The sequence below is a fragment of the Adiantum capillus-veneris genome, chromosome 20 (assembly GCF_014529385.1).
Source record: "Adiantum capillus-veneris isolate H3 chromosome 20, ASM1452938v2, whole genome shotgun sequence".
NCBI classification, from domain to species: domain Eukaryota; kingdom Viridiplantae; phylum Streptophyta; class Polypodiopsida; order Polypodiales; family Pteridaceae; genus Adiantum; species Adiantum capillus-veneris.
The window spans coordinates 18,347,846-18,359,422 of record NC_140950.1 but is presented as its reverse complement, the minus strand read 5'-3'; the positions used below and the strand labels follow the sequence as shown (position 1 = coordinate 18,359,422).

The following is an 11,577-nucleotide window of genomic DNA, read 5'->3' as shown; positions in this document are numbered from 1 at the left end:
AACAGGCTCGGCGCAAGGGCCGGTGGAGAGGGCATTTGACTAGGGACTAGTAGGGAGGTTGGCAAGACACGTGTGTGAAAACGCTTCCATTGCTCCAGAAATTTCGTTTAATATTTAGATTATATTATTATAAGAATTATAAGATAAGATAAGAAGAAAAGCCTCAAAACGGCAAAAATACAAAAAATTAATTAATCTAAACTTTGTATAAAAGGTGCAGCTCACTGGCTGCCACCCCGTGCGCAATTAGCAGCTTTTCCCCCCGAAAATTTCTTCCTTTTTCCTGCATTTCTTGATGAGCGGATTGCTATTTGAGCTGTTGTTTCCCCAAATCAAGAAAACGTACAAAATTTAAACAGCCAGGAAATCTGCGTAGTCCTTTTGACGAGATTACATGAGCTTTTTGGGCTTTTTTAAGGTTTATTTTCCCTTACAAATGTTAATTTTGGTTTTGAGCCATTTAATGGGATGCCATATGCCCGTATTAATTGAAGAATTCCAAGGGCCATTGATTAGAGTGGGTGATTACTTACTGGTGTTCCCACTAACTAAGGAGCTGAGACAGAAGTCAATGATTTTGGTGGATTTAATTAGGACTTGCGGGTTGATGATAACGAAATTGGATTAACGTTATCAATAGTAGTAGAGTGAATGTTTAATTAGTGGCTTAATCATTGGATTAGCCGCACTCTGGTATTGTTTAGGAGCAGTAGTAATTGATTATAACCTCAATTGGAGTAATGGGTTGCAGGAGCATTAGTGGCTAGCATCATTATTAGTCAATAGTTTAATTCTAATTATCGCCAGCCACCAATTACCGAAGTATATTAAATGGGGAGGGAGAAGGTCGATACTTCGGAGTATGAGCTGCAGGAGTACGAAGAAGACGACTCCAACCATGCAAGCATGCAAAACCGGCTCTCACACATTTTGCAGAACTTTCGAAGCCAAGAGACTGGTCTTACCTTCCCCTCTATCAGCTGTTGGAGTAAATCAATCATTATTCCTAAAGAAAGCAGGTAGTCCTTTAATCCATCTCCCAGCTAGATTTACACAAACAAGCTGTAGAGTGCCATTTATGCACTTTGCGTGCGCACACTCAGTATGTCTTATAAATAGAGCACAAGAAACAAATTTATAGTGTGCTGTATATATGCACTTGTGAGCCATGATATGTCCTTGTTTTGTGTGCATGTGCGTGTGAGTACATGCGCATCTACGCCTGCGTGCACTAGTGACATTTAATTTATAGATGTGTGCAAGTGTATGTGTATACATATATAAGCCCTGAATAATATGCTCTTGCTTGCTAGAGTGTTGATTGTGAGTTGGATGAGCTGATCATGCCTGTTTGCACACTCACACACGTGCGCGCACATGAGGCAGCTGAGTAGGTAAGGGCCTGACAAAGCTTTGTGTAATGATGGCAGGAAATACAGGTTATGGATGCATGTAATTCTTGTATGGGCAGTTTATTCATCCTTCTTCACACCTATTGAATTCGGATTCTTTAGAGGATTACCGACGCATTTGTGGTGGATTGATCAGATTGGTCAGATCATGTTCATGGTAGACATTGCAGTGAATTTCTTTGTTGCCTACAAGGACTTTCATACTTACAAGTGGGTTGTGAACCATCGAAGCATCTCGCTCAGGTTTGTGCCTAGACATCTCACAAAGTTCTGCCAATGTAAGTAGAACTTGTTCTAAAGAGTGAATGCGCATTTTTGGCCGTCCTTCCCTGCAGCGCTTTATGTGGTTTTTTGTCATCAGACTCCTTTAATGATTGCTGATTAATCCATTTTCTTGTTATTTTGGGCTATTGACGAATGCAATTCCCTTAAGTTTAAGTTCCCTTTAATTAATTCTTTAAATATTTTGTATTAAATACTTCTTTTAATGCTAGGCTTCATTATGGCCGAGTGTTTTGATGATTTTTTTGTCTAGCTTTTTATGCTTTTGGGGATTTTTCATGCACCCGTCTTTTCCCTGGAATTTCCTAGTCATTGCACTTGCTGTTCCAAGCATAGTTACCCTGAACGTGAAATTGGAACGGGGAACGAGCACGGCAACAAGCATGAAATGCCATTCCCTGTTACAGATACTCACGTCCGAAACATGGAACAGGGATTCGGAACGGGAACTTGGAATGGGAACGGGGAACAGAGACCTCAAAATGGCCATTCCCTGTTACTATGGTTCCAAGGTCTGATTTACAAGTTGCCGTTTACTACATTAAAGCTGCAAAGTGGTGTTCAATACATCCTTGTATGCACGAATCTCTTAAAATATGCACTGGGGGACTGTTTACCATATAGCATTTAATGAATGACTAGTCTAAGTTTCAATATGCAGTCTTTCCCTTCAAGGTGTGCTCTCTGAAGAGGCATGGGATGCTAATTGAGGTGGAGTGCACCATAGGAGTTTCCTACGCAACCTTGTGCGCATCCGTTAAGGCATCTGAGTCATTTTTGCATCCATTCACATAGCTGTTAGATGTGGATCGTGATAATTATCGGAGTGGCTACTGCTCACATGGAACTGGGAAATGCCCTTAAACTTTTGAGATTCTTCAAATCAAGGGCATTCGCTAGTGCCACGAGTCCATCTCGAAATAACCTTGTGGATTGTTTTGGCATCCATATATCTGTGAAATGCTTTGGCTGGGGCTGCTTTCACCTTGAGTGTACTGGTTCCTCCTCCTCGGGTCGTAAGCTTCAAAGAAGGTTTGTTTGGTTGTAAAAACCAATTTTTTGAATGAAGTTATATCCCATGAATCAGCCTATTGTGGGACTTTGTCTTATTGGATCTTTTGGCTCTTTGCATATTCAAATTTGTGGATTTTTTTAATCTAATGCTTCTGTTTAGTGGCACTGATGATTTTAGTTCTACACCCACCTCGGGCAACGATGATTTATGATTTAAATTAGCAAGGCGGTTGTTGTATTTAGTAAATAGTTTGCATGATGGGCTTTATGGTTATTTTGTCTTGTGGATGACCACTATGCATCTATAACATGGACTTTCTTTATAGGTGAATTTCCCCTGGATTCATCTAGGCAGATATGCATATGCTATAGCTGTTTGTCCAAGTTAAATAGGCCTCTTCTTAGTTGATGCTTCCACTGTCATGTCGAGATGTCCGTACGGTTATTGCCTTTAACTTCATTCAAACAACGGCCCTGATTTTGCCAAACTGCCTCTGGCAGGTATGCGAAATCAAGCCTCATTCCTGACATTCTTGGATGCCTTCCATGGGATGCTATTTATAAGGTGAGGTTTGAATCCGATTCCTAACTTTGTACTTGCATTCATATATGCGTGCAGAGTAGTTGCAATCTATAATATTTGAATGCGTGTTTTAATTCATTTATATACATTGACCATCTGCATTTGATATGTCAGAGAACAGGTGAAAAAGAGATAGTCAGATACCTTCTTTGGATAAGATTGTGCAGAGTACGAAAGGTTGATGCATTCTTTCACCGAATGGAACAGAATATACGAATAAATTACTTGATGACACGGATTGTAAAGTTATTAACTGTTGAGCTCTATTGCACACATACAGCAGCTTGTATATTCTATTATCTGGCAACCACTTTGTCCCCTTCAAAAGAAGAATTCACATGGATTGGGAGCTTAACAATTGGTGGCTATGATTTTCAAAACTTTCGAGATATTGACCTTGGCAGGAGATATATTGTGTCCCTCTATTTTGCAATCATCACAATGGCAACCGTCGGTATGTCATTAATTCTCATAGAATTTTGTTGTGCATGCGCAAGTGCATTTGTCTTTGAAGTTTTTGCTTCTGCAAATTGACAATATACTCATAGATTCTCTAATAAAGAATGGAGATGATCCAGGAGTTTCTCTTATTCTTCAAACCTTTATACCTGTTTTAACTTTTGTTGTCTAGCGGGAGAACTAGTAGAAAATTAGTGAGGGTATCTTACCAAATTTCTGGTTGAAGAGACCATTAATATCAGAGAGTATATCGCCAACTCTGTCAGCCTCATTTTTGGCCAACAACAAGTCACATTCTTTGAGCTCATAGGGGTGGTCCTTTATGTAGCTTGGGTACATACCCTTGTGTGCGTGTGGGGTCAGAGATCCACCATCCAAAGTAAACTTGATCTTCATCTTGCTCTTTCACAAGTGAGGGCAGCCCTCATCTTACAAACAGAAAACCTCTCACATCCCAGGGATATGGACATTCACCTATCTCATGGCATTGGATGTGTTATTGGTCAGCTACACACCTCATCTCACCAGTTGGAGAGTAGAGACTGGCCAATACAGAGGTATACCCCTAGAGGAGAGATTATGTTGGGTTTGGCAAAGGGAGCCAGAGATAGAGGAGCATTATACCTTCCAGTGCACAGCGAGAGCGTACTACGAGATCCGCGGGTGTTTTCATTTCTTATTCAAAGAGGTCTTTGACCCCTTATCCTGCATCATGGACTACTATGATCAGAGGTGCCTAGGTCTCTTCAGGAGCATAAGACGTACACATAGAGGACCCATACAGATGCATATCACTACTTTTAACAAAGGGACTACTTGGGATGGCCACCACAGCTACTAGTCACGCTCTCATTTGGGCATCCTTCTTCATCGAGCCATCCAGCTTGGCCGCTCAATATGAGGCCCGAGGATGCAAGGATCCTCATAGATGAGGTCTACATCACAGGCTATGGACCATTATCAAACGAGATCGAGCCCCCTGCCGCCCCCCCCCCCCCCCCCCCCCCCCCGCCAAAAGAGCTGACTATTGAGGACATTGAGGCAATGTTGCAAGTCTGCAAAGACCCATGAGAGAGCTCATGTGATGAGCACCATTGTATTCTATCTCCATATTACACCTCATTAGCATTGTACCCCTCCCCATATGTTTTGAGATGATGTATTATGTGATGTTGAGGATGTAGGGTAGGCTTACATACCTACCCACTCTAGGTACCCTCATTTATTTTCATTAGTTTTATGTTCCCAAGACTGTGTATTAGAGTCGCACATCGATATAACCTTTTGGTCTCATAGGTCATTTTGGCCTTTAGAAGACGTTAAAATAACGTTTCATTTCATCTCTCTCTCTCTCTCTCTCTCTCTCTCTCTCTCTCTCTCTCTCTCTCTCTCTCTCTCTCTCTCTCTCTCTCTATGAGGATCAGAGATGTCTTGGACTGTAACTACTTGAGTTACACAGGCACAAAGACACTTTACTGAGGAGAGTTGGAGAAAGACGGTCCCAGAGACAGATTACAGATTTCTTTATACTAGATATTGGAACCCCAGAGGAGCAGCCAGAAGAGCAGATGCAGAGCTCTGCCCGCACTCATACTACCGCTACTTGCATTCTCATAGACCGAGCATTGAAGCTAGGGAGATCTAGACGCCCACGATTGAGGAGAGGAGCTACACAACATCGACGAAGACTATAGCAGAGGATTCGAGCCATACTCTCTCGACGTCCAGAGTGCAGATGAGGATGGATCTCCACCATATCTTCCCCCCTTCTTTCATTGTACTACACATTGTATTTTGTTTCAGTTCTTTTTTATTTCGGACATGGTATCAGATTCACTATGTTGTAACGGCTTGGTCTCATAGGTCATTTTGGCCTTTTGAAGACGTTAATATATCATTTCATTTCATTTCTCTATGCTACGGGTGCCAAGGACACCAACAATGTGGATGAGGAAGTGAAAAGTCTCTATTCGCGTATGGGAATCATGGAGCCGAAACACACCGGAGTATGGAGAGTAGGCAAGAAAGGAGGAGGTGTTGCGGGAACCTCCAAGTAACGTGCTCTAATCATTCGTTTCGCTACCATTGAAGAGAGGAAGAAACTTCCTCAAAAAAGAGTCCGACACTAAAGAAAACAAGGATTTTCTTCGAGATAATCTTACGTTGTCTCAACTAGCACAAATGAAAGAATGCATGCCGAGATCCTTGCTGCCAAAGAGAAGGAAAAACTTGCCTTCTATAGAGGAGGAAAGTAGTAGTACTTGACAAACGCACCGCATGATGGTGGGCGACCTACATAGACATGGTGCTAGCACTGTGGATTATGTTTTGGCTCCCACATTAATTATACCATGCATTGAGGACTTATCAGTCTCGCCCAGACCTGTTTGGTCATGCTCATATATCTTTTGTGATAGATTTTGCTTACACTATTGGTGGCTTTCATTATGTAGCAAATCGCCATCCGAGATACCACTTGTGTAGAGAGACAGATGGAGTGCATATAGAACAATTGTATAATCTTCTAGCATGGGAGAATACACATAGACCCTTGTTAGAGCTCACCGAGATATTGACACAAACGATACACACAAAAGCAGTCATAGCTTTTTCCCATCATCAACCAAGTGGGAGATCACTGTCTGGGAGGAGCACGCCTCATAATAGTTGGGTATGATGACAAGTGTCAAGAGATGAGAGACCGACTACAAAGAGAGGTGGCTTTGGGAGAGTTCACACATGGGCAATCATGTATACTCTTTCGCCGCCTTATATGGCGAAAGAAGAGAGCTTTCTTAGCTCATCTTGAGAGAGATATTTATCAGATACTCTTGACCTAGGACTCAGGCAGGCTTGGCAACTCGTTAGAGAGTACTCACCCTCTCCAGTCATTACTTCTATAGAGACATGGACACAATATGCATCCTCTCTATAGACAGTAGCAGAGCAATCACCATTGCTAGACCCGCCGGAGCAGTGTCGTTCCAACTTCCTTTACAGTAGAGATGGTGAGGCCAATTGAAGTGTTAGCCATCGAAATCTATGGCTAATTGAAATGAACAACTCGTTTAGGCCCTGGTCACTTGATTCCAAAGATCGATCGTGCCAAAGATACGTGCGAAACAATAGCGGAACTAAAAAATTATCATATCTATTTAAACAGCTTTTGTTTTGTTTTTTAACCTATTAAATGTGAAAATAGATGAAATGGAGGGAGATGAAAACTACTTGATTCATTGATAGATTGCACATAGGGAGAGCACATAATCATGATGGTATAGTGGCAGAGCATTTTATACATGCTAGGGATCATAGTGATGGTTTGTTGGCATTCATGTTCAACAAGGCCATGTGTGAGGGGTTTTCTTAGACGTGGAGTACATCTACGATTGTACCACTACTCAAGTCAAGAGATCCAACCTTGCTTGGCAAAGCTATATGCATCTATACTTGAGCCTAGAAGTATCTCATTCAATAAGGAATATCCAGTGGGTTGTTGACTTCCTAGAAGTATCTCATCCAATAAGGAATATTCAGTGGGTGCACATCACAATGCAACACAAATGCTCACATATGCATGTTACAAGACATAGAAACATAGAGTCACCGATGAACACTCCCCCCTCAAATAACCATCGAGGTCTGGGCCATGAGCTGTTCAACGACTCCCTCATCACTCCTCCCTCAAATAACCTAAAAAGGTCCAGTCCATGATATATAGAGGCCTTTTACAACCAAACGCCCCCCAAATTGTAGCCTGCGTCGTTTGGAGGTGCTAAGAGTAACCACTGCTCAGACTTCTTAATACTTCCCCCGTAAATAACCATCTAGGTCTAGGCCATGAGAAAAAACAGAACTTTTCAATCATTCAATACTCCCCCCGCAAATAACCACAAGGGTCTGGGCCATGAGTAAAAACAACACTTTTCAATCATTCAATACTCCCCCTGCAAATAACCACAAGGGTCCACGCCATGAGTATGAACAAGCATTCTCAAACATCATTTCTCACTACACTTGGGAGTAAAAATTACCAATCATTGAAACCAATATTAAATCCAGAGTCAGACAATTCAAATTGGCACCAAGACAGGTTTAAAACAGATATCATTCATTTCAAACAATGCTTTCTCAAATAGAGTTCAAAAGCATCCAACTATAAAACAACTAGAGAGTTCATTCCAGGTTTTGTTCGGACAACTAAACTTTCGAGGACAACTGGCTTGCGCTTCTGCATCACGGTGACGGTTCGGTTCCGAACCTGGAGAGTGCCATCATTGTTGTCGTGCTAGGGCATGCCCAAGAGAACGTCGCAATTGCCCAACTTCATAATGTGGAAATTCTCTTTTCCGCGATAATCTTGGATAGTCACTGGAAGAGCACGAATGAGCGGTACCACATTCTGAGTTTTCCCCATGGCTAGCTTAGCTTCAATTTCTCCACCCTCTACATCATAATCAAAGTGCATTTGCTTCAAGAAATCTGGATGGATGAATTTTTTGGTAGCTCCTGGGTCAAAGAAAATTAGGGCATTCAAGCCGTTGACTTTGCCATATGCTCAACACAATTCACTTGTACTTTCAAGACGTATGCCATAGATGTCAGTTACTAATCCAATGGCCGGTTTAGCTTATTTGGTTAGGGATGGTCCTGGGTTTCAGTCGACCGTCGGCGTGGGCATCTGCTCTACTGGTTTGTCAGTGCGTTGGCGACAACCAAAATAGTTGTCTTGTTTGAAAGAATCCAAAACATCGGCCTTCGTGTAATAAGGTGTCTCATTGTTGAGGTGTCAAAGGAGGCCTTTGAGGTTAGGTTTAACGAGGCTCCCGAGAAATTGTTTGTTGTTGCCGAGAGTTGTGGTTAGTGGCCGGAGGTTCTTCTGTGGTAAACTCTAGCTTTCCCTTCATCAGTTTGTAGCCGACCACGGCATGGTCCATAAGCTCTTGCATGGTGGAGACTTGCTTGGAGAGACAATATTCTTGCAATGGTGATGGTAGTCCAATGGTGTATCGCTTCCATTGGGCCTCCAAGGGAACGAACCTAAAGAAGGATACTGGAAGGTATACGTCAAGAAACCTTTGGTTATAGTCGTCCATGGTCTCTGTGGCAAGCATTTTGTACGCTTTGCCGTACGTGTCGAAGGCTACAAAAGTTTGCCTCTGCACTATGTGCAAGCCTCAAAAGGTTGCAAACACACATCTAGAGAATCCTAACAAGCTCAAAGAACAATGGTGTGTCACTCACCTCTCAATGTTGCCGTCGTGAAGGATCATGTGTTGCCAAGAAGAAGAAGCTACCGCCGATGCCGCGCTCTACTGCCTCGCCGCTGTCGATCTCGCCGCAATGCTCGATCACTCACTCTCTCTCTCTCTCTCTCTCTCTCTCTCTCTCTCTCTCTCTCTCTCTCTAGCATACACACACATAGAGAAGGAGAAGGAGACAGAGATGGAGCAAGAGCACTTCTTAGCTTACACCTCAGAGAATGAGGATTTTTAGGTCAAATGGACCTTTTATAAGAGTTTGGCCCGTTCACACATGGGCGTCCACAGTGGCCGATCGTTGCACAACTGGTGTAAAAATAAGGTAAGTGGTGCGCCTCTTATCGGCGATCACCTACACCTCTATTCGACCAACAATCCCGGTCCGTGACTTTACCAAATAAATAATATGGCATACATTGTAGGTGATAGGGTGTCCGTGAGGGTTAAAATGTCCTCTTCCTGATGTAGATTCTGTCCTCGGAAGCTATTGAGTTGAAGCTCGTTCGTCGAGGTGGAAGAGCATTTGAGGTGAATGTCCTTAGCCTTCTTCGGTCACTGCAAACACAAACAAAATTGGGTCCATAACTGCATTCTCATATACAAATAAAAAGCATATGCAGTTGTAGGCACAGTAATTGCATTCTCGTATACAATTAAAAAGCATATACACTTGTAAACAGTTGTAAAGATCAAAAACTAAAGAAGTCTGGGGTCGCTAATTTAACGGTCGAAAGGCACTAGAGGTAAACTATTAATACCATGGGCAAGCTTCTCAATTTTCTCTGATTAATTTAGTTGTTTAATCGCGAGAGCCAAGTATTTCATGTCCGAGGGCTGACTAGAGGCTATGTTTAGAAGACCTTGTAGTTAAGCTACGATAAAAGGAATTGCTCATGAAATCATCGCCAGCCCATTTCCTTTTCTTTGACCCCCCAAAGTCTTTTCACAGTGATTCCATTTTGATGTGTGTGCTTACTTTGTATGCCTTGGGTTTTTTGCTTTTCAAGGAAAAGCGCCCACACTGGGAACCTCTAGGGCTCTACTACCACAGGCGATACATGTGAGTGAAGTACCAAATCAAGCTGAGATTTCTCTTCCAGCTTAAGATTTTACATTGTAGCACTTTGATTTTTTTATTTGCTCGTTTTCAGCATTTTAATTTTGTAACTTTCGGGGGTCATATAACACTGTTACTCCTCCCAGGCTCATCACACTAGTAAACTCTCTTTACAATACTTAAGCTAAAGGTCAATAGGGACTAAGCCCACTAGGAAGCCCTAGTACATTGCACACAATGCTGCCTAGATCGGATTAAGAACCTAAAGTAACCATTGATTATAGGAAGGCATTCCCCATGGTATTAAGAGAAAATCTCTAACTCCTAACTTGGTCAAACTAGCTTAGTCAGACTGCTTGATTCTGAAACCTAGACAAGGGATTATGACAAAAAATTATATAGAATCTAATGTTTAATCTAAGAAAATGTGTGGAATATTTTGCTACCAATCACAATTAAAGCAGACAAACATGGATTGCAAAAAAGACAAGGGGCAATGCTAATGGACAAGAAACACCTTTTTGTGTTGATGATCGCGCTTTGATTTGAAGAGTGAACGAGAGAAAGTGATTCAAAGTCCTAACATCCTGTACACACTAGAAAACACAAAGAATATCTCTAGGAGGCACATCAGTGGGAAGAGGCACCAACCCTTATTGAACACAATCAAACAACATAAGGAACCCTAACCTTATTATTTGCACTCCCCCGAGAGAGTCAAGAGAATAGGATATTGTAGAGATTGGGGGGGGAACCCTAAGGCTAAACCCCTATCCTTGTCATCATCAAGAAAAATGAAGTCATCATCTGTGAGACCATATGTGTCATCCGTGTAATCATGTAACTCTCCTCATCATTAGAGGCACAAATGTTCATTAAGAACATCACTAGACGCCTATAGTCATCTTGGTCAAGAGGGTAGTCTTGTGCAATTGGGTCGACCTCTTCTACTAAGTATGGATCGGTTGTGGTCAAGAGACATATCAACCATTCTAATTCCTCGAAATTCCTCACAGGCTAGTGTATCTACCAAATCCCATTCACATGCAAACACTAGGTAGACTCTATGAAACACTTGTGCAAAGTAAAGAGAGTACCTCTCACCCAAGATAGGAGTGGATGACTCTATCGTACTAGTTATATCTGTACAAACAGATAGATGATGGTTAGAGTGCAAATATTATAAGGGTCGTGTCAAAAGGTCGTGTCCTTCTGCATAATGTGTTTTTATGATTTTGTGTTATGTATAGAACTCGTAGGTTTCCAGATTTTTGTTTGGTGGCTCTTGCTCTTTTACTTTTATATTTTTATCTTGTGAGTATAAGGCTTTATATATACATTCCCTAAGATTGGAGATTGAGAGATCAGGGAGGAAGGTTAAGAGGAGAGTGAGTGAATGATGACTGTCAGCAAGCACTCCTCCCTTCCTTGGGTAGATCATACTTTTTAGAATGATGTCATCACCTTTTGAAACCAATTGTTCCAAATTGTTATGGGTGAAGGCTTTAA

General features: G+C 41.9%; 1 protein-coding gene across 3 annotated transcripts in view; it reads left to right on the top strand.

Moving 5' to 3' along the window:
* Positions 1 to 240: 240 nt before the first annotated feature.
* Positions 241 to 11,577, top strand: part of LOC147432185 (potassium channel KOR1-like) — a 57,328-nt gene continuing 45,991 nt past the window's right edge. Inside the window, exons 1-5 of one of the 3 annotated variants that reach the window (XM_086492171.1) lie at positions 243 to 418; positions 752 to 1,019; positions 1,431 to 1,655; positions 3,210 to 3,273; positions 3,406 to 3,745. In XM_086492171.1, the coding sequence (XP_086348297.1) occupies positions 832 to 1,019; positions 1,431 to 1,655; positions 3,210 to 3,273; positions 3,406 to 3,745 (817 nt within the window). In that variant the 5' untranslated portion in view covers positions 243 to 418; positions 752 to 831. Of the gene's footprint in view, positions 1,020 to 1,430; positions 1,656 to 3,209; positions 3,274 to 3,405; positions 3,746 to 11,577 lie in introns of all 3 variants that reach the window. The other 2 variants (XM_086492172.1, XM_086492170.1) reach the window with 2 other exon arrangements.